The sequence below is a fragment of the Lacerta agilis genome, chromosome 2 (assembly GCF_009819535.1).
Source record: "Lacerta agilis isolate rLacAgi1 chromosome 2, rLacAgi1.pri, whole genome shotgun sequence".
Classification (NCBI taxonomy): domain Eukaryota; kingdom Metazoa; phylum Chordata; class Lepidosauria; order Squamata; family Lacertidae; genus Lacerta; species Lacerta agilis.
The window spans coordinates 66635782-66652767 of NC_046313.1; the positions used below are offsets into that span (position 1 = coordinate 66635782).

At 46.7% G+C, this 16986-nt stretch overlaps 2 protein-coding genes across 3 annotated transcripts; both read right to left on the reverse strand.

Moving 5' to 3' along the window:
• Positions 1-828: 828 nt before the first annotated feature.
• AMT (aminomethyltransferase) lies at positions 829-8673 on the reverse strand. Its single transcript, XM_033140539.1, has 9 exons — positions 8522-8673; positions 6866-7033; positions 5520-5600; positions 4174-4305; positions 3868-3946; positions 2655-2800; positions 2223-2403; positions 1781-1936; positions 829-1049 (listed from the first exon to the last, which is right to left on the reverse strand). Exons 1-9 carry the CDS (start codon positions 8621-8623, stop codon positions 871-873), a joined length of 1224 nt encoding a protein of 407 aa, XP_032996430.1. The 5' UTR covers positions 8624-8673; the 3' UTR covers positions 829-870.
• Positions 8674-10083: 1410 nt separating this feature from the next.
• Positions 10084-16805, reverse strand: NICN1 (nicolin 1). 2 transcript variants are annotated; one of them, XM_033140541.1, is made up of 7 exons: positions 16583-16805; positions 15672-15813; positions 14920-15108; positions 13474-13587; positions 12474-12545; positions 12229-12333; positions 10084-11701 (listed from the first exon to the last, which is right to left on the reverse strand). In XM_033140541.1, exons 2-7 carry the CDS (start codon positions 15810-15812, stop codon positions 11660-11662), a joined length of 663 nt encoding a protein of 220 aa, XP_032996432.1. In that variant the 5' UTR covers position 15813; positions 16583-16805; the 3' UTR covers positions 10084-11659. The 2 variants fall into 2 exon arrangements, with proteins under 2 accessions (XP_032996432.1, XP_032996431.1); XM_033140540.1 differs by having other exon boundaries at positions 16710-16798.
• Between the last annotated feature and the right edge of the window lie 181 nt (positions 16806-16986).

Sequence of the window (16986 nt, forward strand, 5' to 3'; positions counted from 1 at the left end):
TTTTTTTTTTGGTACTGTTTGAAAATTTCCTTGAGGTGCATATAAATACATACTATTTCCCCAAGATAGCTGCTGCACAAAAAGTATTGTATCTCTATTTATGTGGAGCAGTTCATAGCAGCTCTCAATATTAGTGTCCTCAGCATCCAAAGTAAAAAATGGTTACTTCAAATGTAGCTCTGAATCTTCTAGGCTAGATTCTAGGCTAGATGGCAGTAAGAAAACAAAGGGGTTTGCTCAAGCTGAAACACTATTTAAATATGCCCCCTCCAGAAAAATAGTCAGAAGAGCAAGGCCTTTGGCTTACTATTCATTGGTATAAACATTATTTAGAAGGAGAAGCCCACATCAGGGCATGATTTCTCTTTTTTTAAGAAGTAGCAAGTATATCTTTCTTCCCCTACACTACAGGGAGAATATTTACCAAACTGGTAAAATGAATGCACTGAGCCTAAGTATGGGAAATAGAAGGAATAAACCAAGAAGCTTGTTCTTTACTTTTGTTGCAATGTAAGCGTCTTCCTGCTTCTAGCTGAGCATGCATCAGACCATTTCAAGAAAAGGGGCAGATTGAAAAGGGCAAGAGAAAATTCAAGGACTTTTTAATATTTAGGGATAAATGCAAAAGGGGGGTGGAGTTCTGGAGATCAAGTCATTGGGATCTTTCTGCTATCAGCAATAGCCCAAGAGGCAGATGAGACTGGAGCATGTTGTCAAGTCTTGCTCAGTTGCCGGCATCCCCTGAAGTAGTTTTTCTCTTTTTAGGGCTGCTTTCTTTTCAGTAACCCTTGTGGCAGAGCCCTAATGGAATTGAATGGCGCTTTATAGGCAGGCCAGAATACAAAACTGAAAGCCTATGCCAGCAGCAGCCTATTTCACTGTATAGTAATTGGTGGCTACAAAGGGCATCTTGGTCACTAGAGCAGGGCAGCTCTTCTTCCTCACTTCTACAGTGAGGGCTGTGCTCAGTTTGCTGTAGTCACTCTCCACATATCCCATGGCGATGTTCTTCTGCAGACAGGGGGAAGGGCAGCCACTGGTGACCTCACCTAGCACATGGAGGAATGGACAGATATCAATAGCAAACATACAATTTCTGCATAAATGATCAATAAAACTTGCTGCCAAAAATGCAACTTCTTCCCAATTTCTATAGGTAGGGTAGAAAGCCTAGTTTTCCACACACACCAATGGCCCTAAGAACAATTAATATGCATGGCCCTTTAATGATCCACTAAGGACAAGAAGAATGCAAACAAGCTATGGAGAGCATATACCGCCAGAGGCTTTGTTGCTGCTTTCTCTATGCAGTTCCAAAAGAACACCTCTAAAAGGCTGCATTCTGCAGTAATCTTCGATGAGGTTCACTTACTAGAATGTACTACTCTGCCCCCTGAAAGGGGCAGGGAGTTAATAGAAGCAAATCTACTATATATTTTGAAAGCTTTGTCCCCTACACCTTTGGACACTTCTCAATACACATTACCCAAATTTGGCATGGTGGTTTGAGAGATCAAGGAGCAGGTTTTCATCCATGTTCATATATAAATGGACACAATTTTGAAGCAAAATGGTGGGCAGCCTTTCAAAACTGCACTGGTTTTGTTCCCAAGAATTCATGAGCAACACGGTACAAGGCTGCTAGTTCTAAACAAAGCTGTGCACCAAACATTATTGCCTGCAGTTTGACCAAGTACAGCAAGTATTGGGGTGCTTATTGTAGCAGAGGGCTGATTTGTCATGTTCCTAGACAGTACTCAGAGAAGCTTGGAGAACCTACCAATGACCTTGCCCTCTGGACTGAGAATGGGCATGTGCTGCCGGATGGGAGGCCCTGAAGAAGTCAACCCCACACGTTTCCTTTTGGGCTTCTCTTTGATTTGGGCCAGTATGATTGGTGCACCGGGGAAATCCATGGCAGCACGGCGGCGTTTCCCTGAGAAGCAATTGGAAATAAGGTGTCCTGTTAAGGCCAACAGAACAAGAATTCCCCCGTCTGTGGTCCAAATTACTCTCACCACATAGTGTCCCATCACCATTGAAGGCCTAGTGCAGCTTCTCTCCCATTGCCAAAAAACAACAACTCATGTTCCATGCCCAGTCTACTCCGGTCTGGGGTGCAGTAATGGGTGACTTTTTGACCAACTTGATATTGGCCAGGAATGTCAATGGGTAGGCAAGCAGGGCAGGGAGAGATTTCCAACATTGCAGCTGTCACCTACCAAGGGTCCATATCAGACTGGCTTCCACAGGGGTTGTGCTCTCATCAATGTCGTTCCCATACAGGCACAGACCTGCCTCCAAGCGCAAACTGTCCCTGGCTGCAAGTCCTGCCAGCCACACAGTGGAGTCCTTAAGCAGCAGCTCAGCCAGCTCCACAGCTCGGCTTGCAGGCACAGAGATCTGGGTACAGAGGAGCACAGTGATTTGGTCACTCCCATCTTCAGGTCACCTGGCCCAATCCTGCACTCTAGCTCAATCTGAGGCTATGTCCGGGCTTGACTGACACCCTTCTTGCCCCGCAGCCAACCTGATTCAATAATCCCTTTCTTCATCAATACACTGCCCTCCCAGCCTGAAATAGCTTCTCGTTCTCAGTGCCCCTGTTACTCCCACCTCTTTTTCGTTAGCTAAGCCGAACCCTGACTGTGTACCTCTACGCCATCCTCGCCTGTGTAGCCGCAGCGGGTGACCCTGCAGCCTGGCACTCCAAAGACACTCATCACTGCACTGGTCATGAAGGGCAGCTTAGCCAGGTTGTCTGACACCCCAGCCTGTAGCACTCGGGCCATGGCAGGACCTGGCAGAAGGAAGAAGGGGAATGGCTATGAGCTTGAAGAGGTGTTAGTTATCAGGCTCCCCACCCCCCAAAATGAGGTTCAATAAGTCCCAGCTAAATGATGGAGGAAGGAATTGGGTATTTCAAGCTGAATGAAGTGGGCTCAGCCACATAGAGGGTGTTGCCCTTGCTGAACTCAGCCAAAGCATATCATTGCCATCGCGGCAGTAGGATAGAATTCACTGCACCATGATGTGGCACAAGCTTAGCCTCTAAAAGGGATAGGGCAAACTCATGGGTGAGTGATCTACCATTAACAGCCACAACAGTCCACACTCCTTCCAGGACCAGCCAAAAACATTTTGCTGCCTGGGGTGAAGGATAAGGTAACACCCCACTCCCTAAGGTCCTTAGTCACTGGACAGAGATATAAGGAATCAGGTAGTCCCTGATTCCATCCCCACATGGAATGGCAGAAGGGCTCTATCTTGTCCTGGCGTACCTATACATCTCTGCCATTTAACCCCTTGCTGTTGCTCCCTGCCCTCACAGGATCTGCTTGCTGGGAAAGCTGCCTCACTCTGCCTAATGATAGGGCCAGTCCTGTCTTCTCTTGAGTATCAGATGCTGGGGACAAAGAAAAGGGCTATTGCCATCCTAACCTGTTCCTAATTTTCCTAGAAATGCTGGGCTGGGCCACTGGTAAGAACAGGGTGTTGGATGAGATGGACTATCAAATGCAGCAGGGCCCTTGGGCTCTTATGGGGTGCAGAGTAGCACAGGGGAAAGTGGGTTTGTCATATTCAAAGGCCCTACACAAGCTAGCAACAAGCTGGCCTTGCAATGCCCCAATGAGCCTAAAGATGCAAAAAAATAAATAAAAGTGGGGTGGAAGTGGGGAAGGTTTTGGACAATGGGATTAGCTGTCCCAGGAAGATCAACAGTAAGGCTATTGATTGGTCTGGGAGATGCTACTGTATCAAAGCAATTAAGCAGCAGTTCTGTGCATTCTCTTAAGGCAAATGCCTGGGTATTTTGTCCGCTGATTCCCACAGTAGGGGCAGTTATCACAGGTGCATAATATTTACCTTGCAGAGCAAGCAAAGCGTTGTCTGACACTTCCAAGTCCACATCGCAGTCAGCTGCTTTCATTTCCTTCATCTTGTTCTGCAAGCAGAAACAGAGAGCAGCAAGGTCATGACCCACTTGGGGGTGGGGGAAGGCATCTTCCATCCCATTCTCTCTCTAATTGAGTCCAGCAGCAGCAGCAGCAGCAAGGGACAAAGATCAAGTTTCCCGAAGGATTGGAACTACCTAACTATCGTGTGTGCTTCTGCTGCCGCCTACCATCTAGGAACAATTCCCTATAGGACTGGATGGTGAGAAACACATACCTTCATGAGGGCAAAATCCTTGTCCCTGCAACCTGCATTAGAGACCACATAGAGGTGCTGATCAGAGGTGCTGGTCACAATCAAGTCGTCCATGATGCCTCCTCTTTTATTTGTGAACAGAGACAGAGTTCCCTGAAAGTAAAGCACAGTTCAGTTACTGGTTGCCAAGAGTGGCTACCATGTAACAGAAGGCAGGCTTTGGCAGACATGCAGTAATAATAATGATAAAGAGTCATAATGATTTCCCTCTATATGGTATGTCCCTTGTTTTGTGACGGCAATGCGGAATACAGTTGTATTAAGACATGCAAACCCATATTGGCCGGTGTCTGTGACCTTGCGAGGAACAAGCAACTAAACATCAAAAAGAGCTTTCTGCCAGTAACAGCTGTTAGACAGTGGAACAGACTCCCTGGGGAGTTTGTGGACTCTCCTTCCTTGGAGGTTTTTAAGCAGAGGTTCGATGGCCATCTGTCATGGATGATTTCGCTGAGATTCCTGCATTGCAGGGGGTTGGATGAGATGACTCTTGGGGTCCCTTCCAACTCAATGATTATATTATTCTCTCTCTCATGCCTACGTAATTGTGCCTCACTACAAAAAGTGATTTCTGCGGTGATCTCTTCACTCTTCTCTTTCACAAAGCCAACCACCTCTATTATTTTCAAACAAGAGGTGAAGAGCAGCTAGACAATGTAAATGTCTTGCCATTTTGTGGACCTTTAATAATTTGGTTTTGAATGCCGAGTGTTCGACTCCTGCTATTCATCCTCTCCCCCCCTTTTCTATTTTAAAGGGAAGTACAGTACAATGGTTATATAGCTATCCCTGGGAAGCAAGGTTATCTCCATCTCACCCCCTCATCCATTAAATGGAAATAGTGTTCTACTGGTGCTAGATTACAGTTTGCAAGGGTATCATGCAATGAATTACATGCATTTAAGAAACACTTCGATCTTATAGAAAAGCCCTGTAAAAGTATTACTTTTACTTGGATCTGTGTCCTGTCATTGTTCAGTGGTGCAGGAAAAGTGGCAATATTTCTTTACATCATTTCCCCCTCCCATCCATTCTATAAGGTGGCCCACTGAGCAACAGTGATTTGTCCAAGATCACCTAGCTAATGGATTTGAAGTGGGTTGTCCCACATCCAAATCCAACATGCCATCCATTGTGTTACACTTGTGTGCAACCTAATGAATGGGAATCCTGTGGTGCTGGACTGGACTACAACTCCTGTCATCCCTGACTCTTAGGTATGCTGACTGGGGCTGATGAGAGTTCAACAAGATCCAGAGGGCCGAAGGTTTCCCACCGAGGGTGTAACCCATTGGGCTCCAACATACCTGATTAGGCTTCAGCTCTGCTATGTCCCCAACTACTAGGCTCTCTATGAATTTAATCCGATCTCTGCCAAACACTTTAGTCTGTAAAAGAGAGAGTCACATCACTAGGGTGCTATGCAGGACCAAGGACAGCACACTTGAACAAAACATCTGAGCCTGGTACTAAAGGTAATGGTAAAGGGACCCCTGACCATTAGGTCCAGTCGCGGATGACTCGGGTTGCGCGCTCATCTCGCTCTATAGGCCGAGGGAGCCGGCGTTTGTCTGCAGACAGCTTCCGAGTCATGTGGCCAGCATGATTAAGCTGCTTCTGGCAAACCAGAGCAGTGCACGGAAACACTGTTTACCTTCCCGCTGAAGCAGTACCTATTTATCTACTTGCACTTTGACGTGCTTTTGAACTGCTAGGTTGGCAGGAGCTGGGACCGAACAACGGGAGCTCACCCCGTCACGGGGATTCGAATCACCGACCTTCTGATTGGCAAGCCCTAAGCTCTGTGGTTTAGACCACAGCGCCACCCGCATCCCGAGCCTGGTGCTACCATTTAGCTAAACTGCTGCTTTGGTGCGGTACAGTTGGGCTTTATTATTCTTCCATTTATTAGACACATTTATAGATTGCCCTTCCTCAGGGTGATGTATAGTAGGATATAAACACACAAAATGTGTATTGTAAATAAAGCATAATGCTAACCAACATACTACAGGTCACCCCCCATTTATGCAGGGCACTGCATTCCGGGCCATTGCTTGCTTGCGTGAAATTGTGTGAAATCAGAAACCCATTGAAAAAGCATGCAAACACCCCATTCTGCCCTTTTAGTGACGTTTCAGTGACATCTTCATGACATTTCTGGGTCATTTCTGGGTTTGGTGCTGTGTGCATGTGCTCAATCCCACACATATTGTTCATGCCTAAAATGGGAGTTGCCTTATGAAAGGACAGATCAAGCATGGGGCATAATTCCTTTGTTGAGTAGGCTTAACTCACTGATTGGTCCAAGGGCACCCAGTGAACCTCATGGCTGATCAGCCAAAGTCCAGCATATTTATTACCACACCACCCTTTGCCAGTTCACGAATCTCAGATTGTCAGCTGATACTTATAAAACTCAGTTTTATGCTATGTAGTGATGCTCTTTGGGACCAACACAGCTGCCCACATTTGTGGACTACCACTGGGGATCTAGCTGCACACTCTCTTGGTGTGTATAGGGGGGGGGGGGCTAGGAGGGCTGTCATGGTGAGCTCCTGCACTTCAAAACTGACCACTGCCCCACTGCTGAAGATGACCCCGCAGCAGAAAGGCTGGGACTTCAATGACCTTTGGCTTCCTCCAGCATTACCTGCAGCATATGAGACACATCAAAGAGAGAACAGTGCTGGCGGGTGTGCAGGTGGGACTCCAGGTGGCTGTGTGTATACTGCACTGGGAGGCTCCAGCCGGCAAAGGCCACCATCTTCCCGCCATGGTGCCGGTGAAAGTCATAGAGGGGTGTCTGCTTCAGGCTCTCCTGCAGAGGAAGGCAAGGCATGTTCTGACTGGCAGGTGCCAGCAACCCATCTGAGATCATCTAAAGGTCAGCAGTCTTGAGATGGGCAACCAGGACTCATTATCAGTCGCACCACTGCCATTCCCAACCCTGGCAGCATCAGAAGGAATAACAGCCTGCCCTTCCCCAACTTACACCTGTTCTGCTTAAATTAAGCACTGGTGTGTGCAGCCCTGGGTGGCCTCAAAGGCTAGACACTGACCTCCAGCTGCCTTGGAGAGTGAACCCATCACCTCCTAGCCGAGAGCCAGCCCCAGGGACCAAACTTTTCCTATTGGAACAAGGGGTGGCTCTGGTCTCTAAGCTACCTCTGACCTTTGTGATTAGTGCTTGTTTGCTTAGCGCTTTATCAGAAGTCCAATGTCAAGAGGAAAATAAAGCTGCTTGCCCTTTGTACCCAACCCCCTCTTGCAGGTCTGCAAAGCCTTTCCCTTCTCACTTTCCCACCTGCCTAAGCTCTGGCCTGCATAGTTGGGAGACAGTCACCATGCTCTCCAATGGAATCCCATTTGCTATTTAGCACCCTCCCCATTACTGTCTGCTGTTGTTCACGACAGTGGCTGGGGTGAGCATCTGTCACCGGGCAAAATGTTGTTGTTTTCCCGCACAGAACCGGTATTGATCAAGGGGTTCAGTACAGGAGACCCTAGCAACTCCAACCCCTATATATGGAAGGTTTCTTCCTCCACTCAAGCCCCGCTTCCCCCGCTTCATAACAGGAAATTATTGGGTCACCACAAGGAAAGAACTTTGTTGGAGAAGCCACTACTACTACAGCCCAAGTGCTTAATGTTGAGAATAGCATCTTACTGTATAAACTCTCTCTTTAGAAGCATCCGCTGTGAAATTGCCCCCTCGCCATTAGAATACCCAGGGAACTGCGCCTGCCTCCGACTCAACCAAAAGGACGCGAGGGGCGGGCGGGCGGGCGGACGAGGGCTCTGTCCTGACTCCTCAGCCTTTTCCGCCCCCAAGGAGATCCCTTGATTTCACCCGGTCTCCCCTCAAAAACCAGGCGAAGATCAGCGCTCCCTTTCTAAAGCGGGGAGATGCTGGGAATGAAGCCTGGCTGGGAAAGGCAGCCTCCTCGGACCCCTCGCTAGTCCTGGAATCTCCTATGCACGAGAGCTAGTGCGAAAGCAATGCACTCTGCACATGCTCTGGGACTGCCTAATTCAGATATCCCCCCCGGACTTTAAAACAGTGACAATAAGCAGGTTGTGCGGTTGACCCGTTTCAGTCACGAACATTTGAAAAACAGAGCGCAATTCTTCCAACCCAAAGTTCCCTGCCTGGCCCCCTTCCCTCCGGCGCCAGGGCACGGCTGCTTCCCTGAATGCCCGGAGCGAGCCAGTCGCGCTCCAACTCCGCGCAAGGCTCGCCTGTTGCCGGGCTTCCGAGCGCACACCTGCAGCAGAGTGGGAGGAAAGGCGGGTATCCCCAGCTCACCTGCCCGGAGGCGTAGCGCCGCTTCCCGCGTGCGGCAGCTCCGGGGAACCCCCAGCCCGGAGCCGCGAGCCGAACAGCAGCTCCGACGCCGGCCCGAAGCATTTTCCCGGGCGCCCCTACTACGACATGGCTGGAGAGGACAGCCCCTCCTTCCCTCCCCTGGGCCCAGAGCTCAAGTCCCGGGGAGGAGCCTGGGAAATGTAGTCCCGTTGGCGGCAAGTGACCAGAGGACTCGCCCTCCCCAGCCGAAGATGAAAAGGAGAGGCAGCATCCGGGCAGACTGGACCCGCTGTTGACCCCAAGATGAACCGCGTTCGTCACCGAAGCCAGTGCGGTCCAGGCGAAACGCGCACGCCACTTCCTTTCTGAAGTCAGTCTTTTCAGTTGGAAGACTGAAGAGTATTTAAAATGGACAAGGTTCTTGAAAGGGTGCAAAGCAAGGGCTTCTCAGCAGAAAAGTAGGGATAGCTCTCTCTCTCTCTCTCCCCCCCCCCCTTAATTCTTTACAGGCACAGAAGATGCTCAGATCACACAACTGGAGCAGGGAATTACCCTTTAGTGCTGCTTATGGTTCATTCTAGATAGTAACTCTAACCAAGTGAATCAATATGTAAATAGCAGACTACAATACATTGCAGAAAGAATAGCAATATTAGCTTAGGGAACAGCGGTGTTAACAAACATGAGTGCACGAGATGTAGTGTAATTAGCTGCTTAAAAATCCAAAGGATACCATAGCCAATTACACGTCTTTCAGAATACTTACTTTTACTTTAAAGACAAAGTAATATAGAAAGCAAAGATAGCACTGAAAGGCTGTAGAAGCAGAGCAATGGTTCCTAAATCAGGAAGGGCATTTTTTCTTTCCAATTAAGCAGGCATGCATGAATCAAGTTGGACTGGATTAAAAAAACAGACTACATTGGATCAAAGTAGCCTGGAACACCAGAAGGTGTGTAGGTATTTCCCTCCCTTATTTTGCAGGTTATCTGGGATGTTTGCTAAAACAGGGAAGGTTTTGGAAGCAATTGGCTTTTCTTTTTTTAATTTTTTTAATCAATATTCAGCTGTCATATTCAATTCAGAATTAGACAGCGGCCTTTGCTTCTGTTCTCGTTCCCACTTCCCACTCCCCCTTTTGGTTGCTCAGCACCTAGCATGGGGAAAAGAGCATTGGCCCATGTACTACTAATTTTAGATGCTATTACAGGTTCATAAATAAACTTAACAGAGGATGACAAGTACAATGCACCAAGCACTTACAATCAATACAATACAACAATCATTTATTTGTGATGCATTTGAGCTGGATAATCATCCATTGAAAAATACTTCAAATACATTGACTCTGATTTAATGCAATGGATTGCAATGGGTAAGGGGTTGCAGCTCAGTAGCAGAGCACATTATTTACAAGCAGAAGCTCCTAAGTTGGGCATCTCCAAGTTAGGCTAAGAAAGATCCTTGTCTGAAACCCTGAAGAGACATTGGTGCTCAGACAATACTGAGCTAGAGGTACTAATAAGGCAGCTTCCTGCTATCACTCGTTGTTCAAAATTTACAAAGGCCTTTCACTGTACTCAGTAAAAGTTTATTATGCTTGCAATGGGTTAGAAGATCACTGTGGCTCTTTCCAGCTATAAATAAAGTAGCATACATAATTCATAATAAATAACTGAAAGGAAGTTACACAGCTATGGAAAAGAGGTTGTTCTCGAGCATTTAAAAAAAAAAAGTCAGCTACACATCCTACTGCACTAATTCATTTTGTTCTGCAGCTTGGTCCATCAGGCTATTACATATTGTGGACATTACTGCAGGAAGTGCCCCATACCACAAGAAGATACCCTTGCTAAGAAGCAACGCAGCGCTGTTCTGTTCAAAAAATATCTCTGCCTGTCAGTAAGGGAAGTGTTTGAATATTCTCATTGTAACCATCATAGTAGCCCTTTGAAAGGCAGTTTAAGATGTACTGTTGAGAGAAAGTGATTGTTCAAAGGCAGTCTAGTAGCTCCTTGACAGAGCAGGGATCTGAATCCAGACTTTTACCACAATCATTTATTCACCTCAGCTTTCAACACTCATTTTTGAGCATAGTAATTCATGGACTGGAAATGAGCATCTACAACCATGCAAGGGTTATCTAATGAGTTGGAAAGATGAATATGGTGATATTTAAGAACACAAAGGTAACAGCTGGTAATCCAGGTTGCAACTCAGCTTAAATACGGGAGCTCTCAAGGACATGACTTTTCAGGCTTTCTAACATGATGCTATTTTTGCTACTTGACATGTCTATAGCTGTGGCTGTAAGAAATGACAAGGTGCTTCAGGACTCAGCTAAAATCCAACACAGGACAGTCTGGCACTGCCATTCCATTAGGGTAAACTATTTCTCTAATGTGGCCCTTACAATATTGTAGCTAAAGCTAGTGACAGGTTGTTGAGGGCTAGCTCTGTGCAATTCACAACTAAACTACTCACATCCCTCCAGGAAAAAAAGAGGTGAGGGTTAACTCTTCAGGAAGCATTTCTTATTGCCACCCACTGATTAAAAACCCTACACAATTACATAGCGTAGGTTGCAAATGAGGTAGCCATAGCAGAGGAAGCAACAAGGGAGTTCTCGTTCTCTCTGAAAAGCCAACACATGAATTTGAGAAAGTAAAACCTTCAGTCTTGTCAGCTTCAAGACATTTCAAGTCATTTCTCTTGCCAAAGTGAAGGATTCTTCTCTCCACCCTGCGCCCGCCCCCATCAAAGTACCAGATTCTTGAAAGAATGCTTGATTTTGCCCCCAAAAGAAACATGCACCAAACAGCAGTGCTTCCAAAAAACAGACCAGGAGACGAAGAGCCCAAATAAGGCATCTTCAAGTTCCAGGGAACGCAGCCTTCCAGGGTCCAGTGCAAAATGGAGAACAATCTCCACATAAGACCTGGCAGGAAAAACAGAGTAGAGCTGGAGAGTTCCCAGAAAGGCCACCTCCATGCAGCGGAAAAGGGAAGGACTGGAACATGAAGGCAACAGACTTAGTCCACCATTTCTTCCTGCCTCAAGCCAATCCAACACTGTGGGGGTGCAGCTCAGTGAGTCCAGCTCTTAGGAACTTAAGTCAGCTTTGAGTCCTGGGAAAACTCAAGTGTAGGAAAGGAGGTTAAGGTCATAGGAGCCATTCACCTGAAACAAGAGAGGTACAGGGAATTATTTTTAGCAAAGAGTCAACACAATGGGAATGTTACGGGATGTATGTTTCTCCCACACAGCCTCTATTCCCTCCAGTGGACAGAATGCTGGACTTGAGCTTAGGGGGAGCTGAATTCAAATTTTCACTCATCCAACAGGGTAACCTTGGGGGAGTCACTATGCTGTAGCCCAAATTGCCCCAGGTTAAAATACGAACACTTCATGCAAGCCATCCTTAAGTTCCTTAGAGGAAAAAGGATACACGATAAATAGACTTTTCATACTGACTGCCAAATTCTTTCATTGCAGCTTTCCTGATTCGCTGCTGGAAAAAGGGCAGCCAAAGTGGGCCTTTGGCCTAATCCAGCAGGGCTCTTCTAAGGTTAATGTGCACGCTCTGTGGGCTGCAAAGGCTGGGCATAAACTTGAAGTAAGTCTTCAAGATAGGGGTGTGAGTTCTAACTGGACTGCAGTGCAGGACACACTCCCCAAACAAGAAGCAAAAGTAATATGAAACTAACATCAAAACGGCCAATTCGTGCTGCTGGCTGGTTGGCTTGGAGCATCTCGGTCAAAACCCACATTTGCTGCAGTTCAGAAGACACTTTGTCAGCATCAGGGAGTCCCTGAAAGTGAAGGAGATTTATATATTCATATAAGCAGTTTCTCCACTGCTTTTGTTGATAAAACATCGCATCTCACCAGAGCCATTTCCTGCCAGGAGGAAATCAAATCAGAAGCCCCCAGTGTCACCAACAATACTTACATCACGCAGGTTTGTTGGCCGCTCCTGAGGAGATGGGTGAGAAAGCCAAGCTGGGAAGCCTTTTTGTGGACTCTGGAAGATAAAAACAGCCCCAGAGCAAATCACTGCTGATTCTCTACCGACTGGAAAGTTGCAATTACACACATTACCCTTTTTACCTTCACCAATTTACTGTCTCAGAGCAGGCTGCATAAAGACATAAATACTTGTCTCTACTGCCCACAGGAAAGTGTAGAATTCACTCTTATGAACTATTACAATCTATTTACCTCAAGCTCTCATAGGAGCATTATTTACCAGGGGACGAGGGGGCTATTCTCACTGTATTCAGAGGTACAGTGTCCAGGATAATGTTTTCCCCCATCCGGATTTCACAGATGAAAGCTCACTCTAAAATCAGCATTAGAATTGAACCTGGCAACTGCAGAGTTAATAACATGGATTATGTACACTGAGGGGCTCTGGCAGTTTCATTGGTGAGCCACACTTAGGATGTGAAATTCATAGCATGGAAATTAGAATGAATTGGTGGGGGGGGGGGAGCCATTACTAAACTTGCTCCATGGGTAGCAGAGATCTTAACCTGAGAGAGTGAAGAAGAGCAAGCTCAGTGAACAGTAGTTGAATTACACAGGAATCTCTGATAAAACTCAGGCCAAGCAGCGGAAAAGAACAGGAGACTTGGCTCCACAGAAGCTGAAGGCTAGAAAAGGAGGACAGAAGCTGGTAACTCAGAATCAAAGAGATCTAGGTGCAGCATCTTCTCCAGTTTAGATGTGTAACCTAGCATTCTTTTGTGGGGAGTAAGGGGTCACGAAGAGTCGGACACGACTGAACGACTGAAAAACAACAAAAAGCACAGAGAGCCTGAGTTCAGCCAGTTATCAGACCCTAGACTGTGTTCTGAAGAAGGCTTCATTCAATGGTGAGCAAGCCATTACAACCATAGAACAATGGTTATAGAAAGAACAGGTGCTTTGGGGATGAGCTGAGTATGTACCTTCTGACCCCCAGGGAAAAGCTGCAGCTCCTCAATGGTGAAATGCAGCCATACTGGAGATGGTTGACGCAGGATGAGACGCATGGCAGCCACTCGGTCCACATCACAGAGCATCTGGCAAAGTAAGGGAGACAAGGCATCACTGAAACTGTGCCAAGGCCCAATATCCCTTCAAAACCAAGTGAACAATGATTTGCTGTAACATTCTCGGCTCAGCTATAGATTTGCTGGGTGGATTCAGGCATACCAGCATTTCTGTCTCAGATTGTTAAAATCTTAGTTAAAATCAAAACTGTAAGGATCTACCTTGTTGCAAGAATGGAAAAAGTTAGAAGCTGTAAAGACCTTTGCATACTAAAAAAAAACCTATAGAAAAATAATAAAAACACATTCATTTTGCCTATTATTTTGGAACTGCAAAACCATTACAACTGTCAAGCCTTTCCCCTCAGTGTACCTAAACCTTTACTAAGTCCCCTTGAAGTTTTGGTGGGCTAGGTTGTAACTCACACTATTAAAAATGAAGTTTGGCTGGGATCCCTATCATTAATAATTTGTTTTCCTGAAAGTTACCAAGCATTAACTTGGTTCTGCATTTCTCAAATACAAAACACTCAATGTAGCTGAAGCATTTTAATGAGCATCACATAAGACTAGCTAAAATGGTGCCTGTAGTAGGCAGAGCTGAAAGGTACCTTATGGGGCAGTAAGAGCATGCAGACTTTTATAATTTTTTAGAAATTCTATTACAGCAAACACACAGCCCATACCGTTCCCCCAATTATCATCTGGTACACTAAAGAAGGGGTGGGGAACTTGTTGTCCACCAGACATTGCAAGACTACTGCTCCCACAATCTCTGATCATTGGCCATGCTGGCTTGCGTTGATGGGAGTTGGAGTCCAATAACATATGGAAGCCACAAGTTCCCTATCCCAGCTCTATTCAAGATTTACTCAGTGGTCGCTAAAGTGTGATGGTACAACAAACCAGGAATGTTGTGTGGAGCACAGGTTGCCATTTCAGAAGAAGAAGAAGAAGAAGAAGAAGAAGAAGAAGAAGAAGAAGAAGAAGAAGAAGAGTTTGGATTTGATATCCCGCTTTTCACTACCCGAAGGAGTCTCAAAGCGGCTAACATTCTCCTTTCCCTTCCTCCCCCACAACAAACACTCTGTGAGGTGAGTGGGGCTGAGAGTGTGACTAGCTCAAGGTCACCCAGCAGCTGAATATGGAGGAGCAGAGACGCGATCCCGGTTCCCCAGATAATGAGTCTACCGCTCTTAACCACTACACCACACTGGCTCTCAGACAGAAAACAAAATGAATTAGCAGAATAATTGAATCATCTCATAACTGAGATTCCTGCATTGCAGAGGGTTGGACTAGATGACCCTTGCATTCCTTCCAATTATATGAATTATGTGCAATACCAACAGAAATACTTACCTGATGTCTGGAGAGAGAGAAGTAATCCTGAGAGCCTTCTTCTGTGTGAGGGTTGGGCATCAAGCAGTAATTGTGCAGACAAGTAACCCACTTGGGAGGACTTTCGTTTCCACCATCTGCAGGGTTTCGGCGCTGCACCCGTAGAGTCAGAAAGGCTGTGTAATAGTTCTTGAATACTATTTCCTGCAACTGAGGATAGCAATACAGTCATACCTCATTTTGCATACGCTCTGTGTTGCGTACGTTCGCAATACACACTCCCGCACCCGGGAAGTGTTTTCCAAAGTGCGCGGGAGCGTGTGCAGCTGCCGGATGCGCAGAACGCTTCTGCACACTTCGCACATGCGCAGAAGCACTGAAATTGTGTGACTTCCGGGTTTTTTTTTTTTTTTACGTGCGTTCGAGTTACGCACGCCCGCATTATGCACAGCGACCGAGAACGGATTGCGTGGGTAACCCGGGGTTCCACTGTATGAGGGGAGGAATGTCATGGATTCCTCCTTTTCTTGCTCAGAAACTGTACTGCAACCCTCGGAGCAGGTCACTGCTTGAATATCTAAATTACAGCTTGGAGCAAAGTAGAGAAGCTTGCCTAGGGTAACCAAGTGAGTTAACAAAGGTGAGTTTTGAAGCAGGTACTTCCTGGTTCACCATCGTAGTTTCTATATCAGTTTTACAGCTAAAATGAGAGACTTCAAACATAAGATCTGACAATTCCAAGCCCCACACACTTGGTTTCCTCCCATACTTACATCAATGGTCTGTGAGTGTGGAAGCACAACATCAATCACCAGAACACCAGGACGGCCTTGCTCAGTCCTCATGTCTCCCACTTGTAGTGAGACTGGGCTCTTTAAAATGCAGGGAACAGGCTCATGAGCCATGGTCCCCATGCTGGAAGAGAGAAGTGGTCTCCATTAAGCAACACATAAATATTACAACCTCCACCTCCCTACACTGAAACTCAGGAACCTGACCCCTGATTATTATGGTTATTGTCATTATTATTATTATTATTATTTGTAGTAGTGGTAAAAAAAATTAATAGTAAAGCCCAGGGCAACAAAACATCCATTCAGAATTCCAATACAAATGCAGACTACTGATAACTATATAAATTATATATCTGTGGGATCATGTTCCACCAACAACACAAGTTCTGCAGATCACCCAGTAGCAAGATAGCTTTGTTTCAGGTATATTTTGCTGCCTGCTGTGAAAGTCCATGGTCCAATAAAACCAAGAAGGTACAATCCTATGTATGCTTACTTGGAAGTAAGCCACATTACATTCGGAGGTGAGGGGCACACTTCTGATTAAAGACATATGGGACCAAGCTCCTCCAAGGTTTTACATACTGTAATTTTTTTAGTAAACCAAACATTTTAGCAATAAAAACGTAGCAATAATATAATGATGGCCCCTCCACACTGGCTTCCTTATTATCAACAATGCAGCTCGGTTTTTTACTTAGGAAAGCCGGAGCGTCCCCTAAGAAGAGAAACACGGACACACTCACTCCACTCCCGGTTAAGCCAAGACAAACAACGCTAAGCCGCCGCCCCCCGAGAGTAACGGACCCGTCGTTACCCGCGGAAAGCGGCGGGGACGCGCCCAGGTCCAGGCCCTTCCTTTGCCCACCCAGCTTATCCCTGGGACTCGCCTGCAGCCGCTCCCTGCTCGCTCTCGCTCCTCCTCCCTCTTCCTCCTGCCAACCTCCCGCTTTAAAGCGGGTAGAGGAGCAGACAGAGAAGAGTGAAGCAGTTCCCCCCGCTACGGCTTCCCCTCACCCGGTTAGCAAGCGCAAAGCCACTACAAACATGGCAGCTCCGCAACGTCACGAACGTTGCCACTACTACGGAGAACGAGGAGGCGGAAGCCTTTGTTGCTAGGGCTCGCTAGGCGTCGCGGACGCGTGACGACACCGCGCCCCGGCTGCCTAGAGGCGGTGCTAACGGGGAAGAGGGGGCGGGGCTTTAAGTTAAGGCCGCCTTGCTAGAGACGTGTCTGCTGCGGCGCCTTGGCAATGACGCAAAGCGGTCGCATTTGTAACCTGTCTGCGTTGCT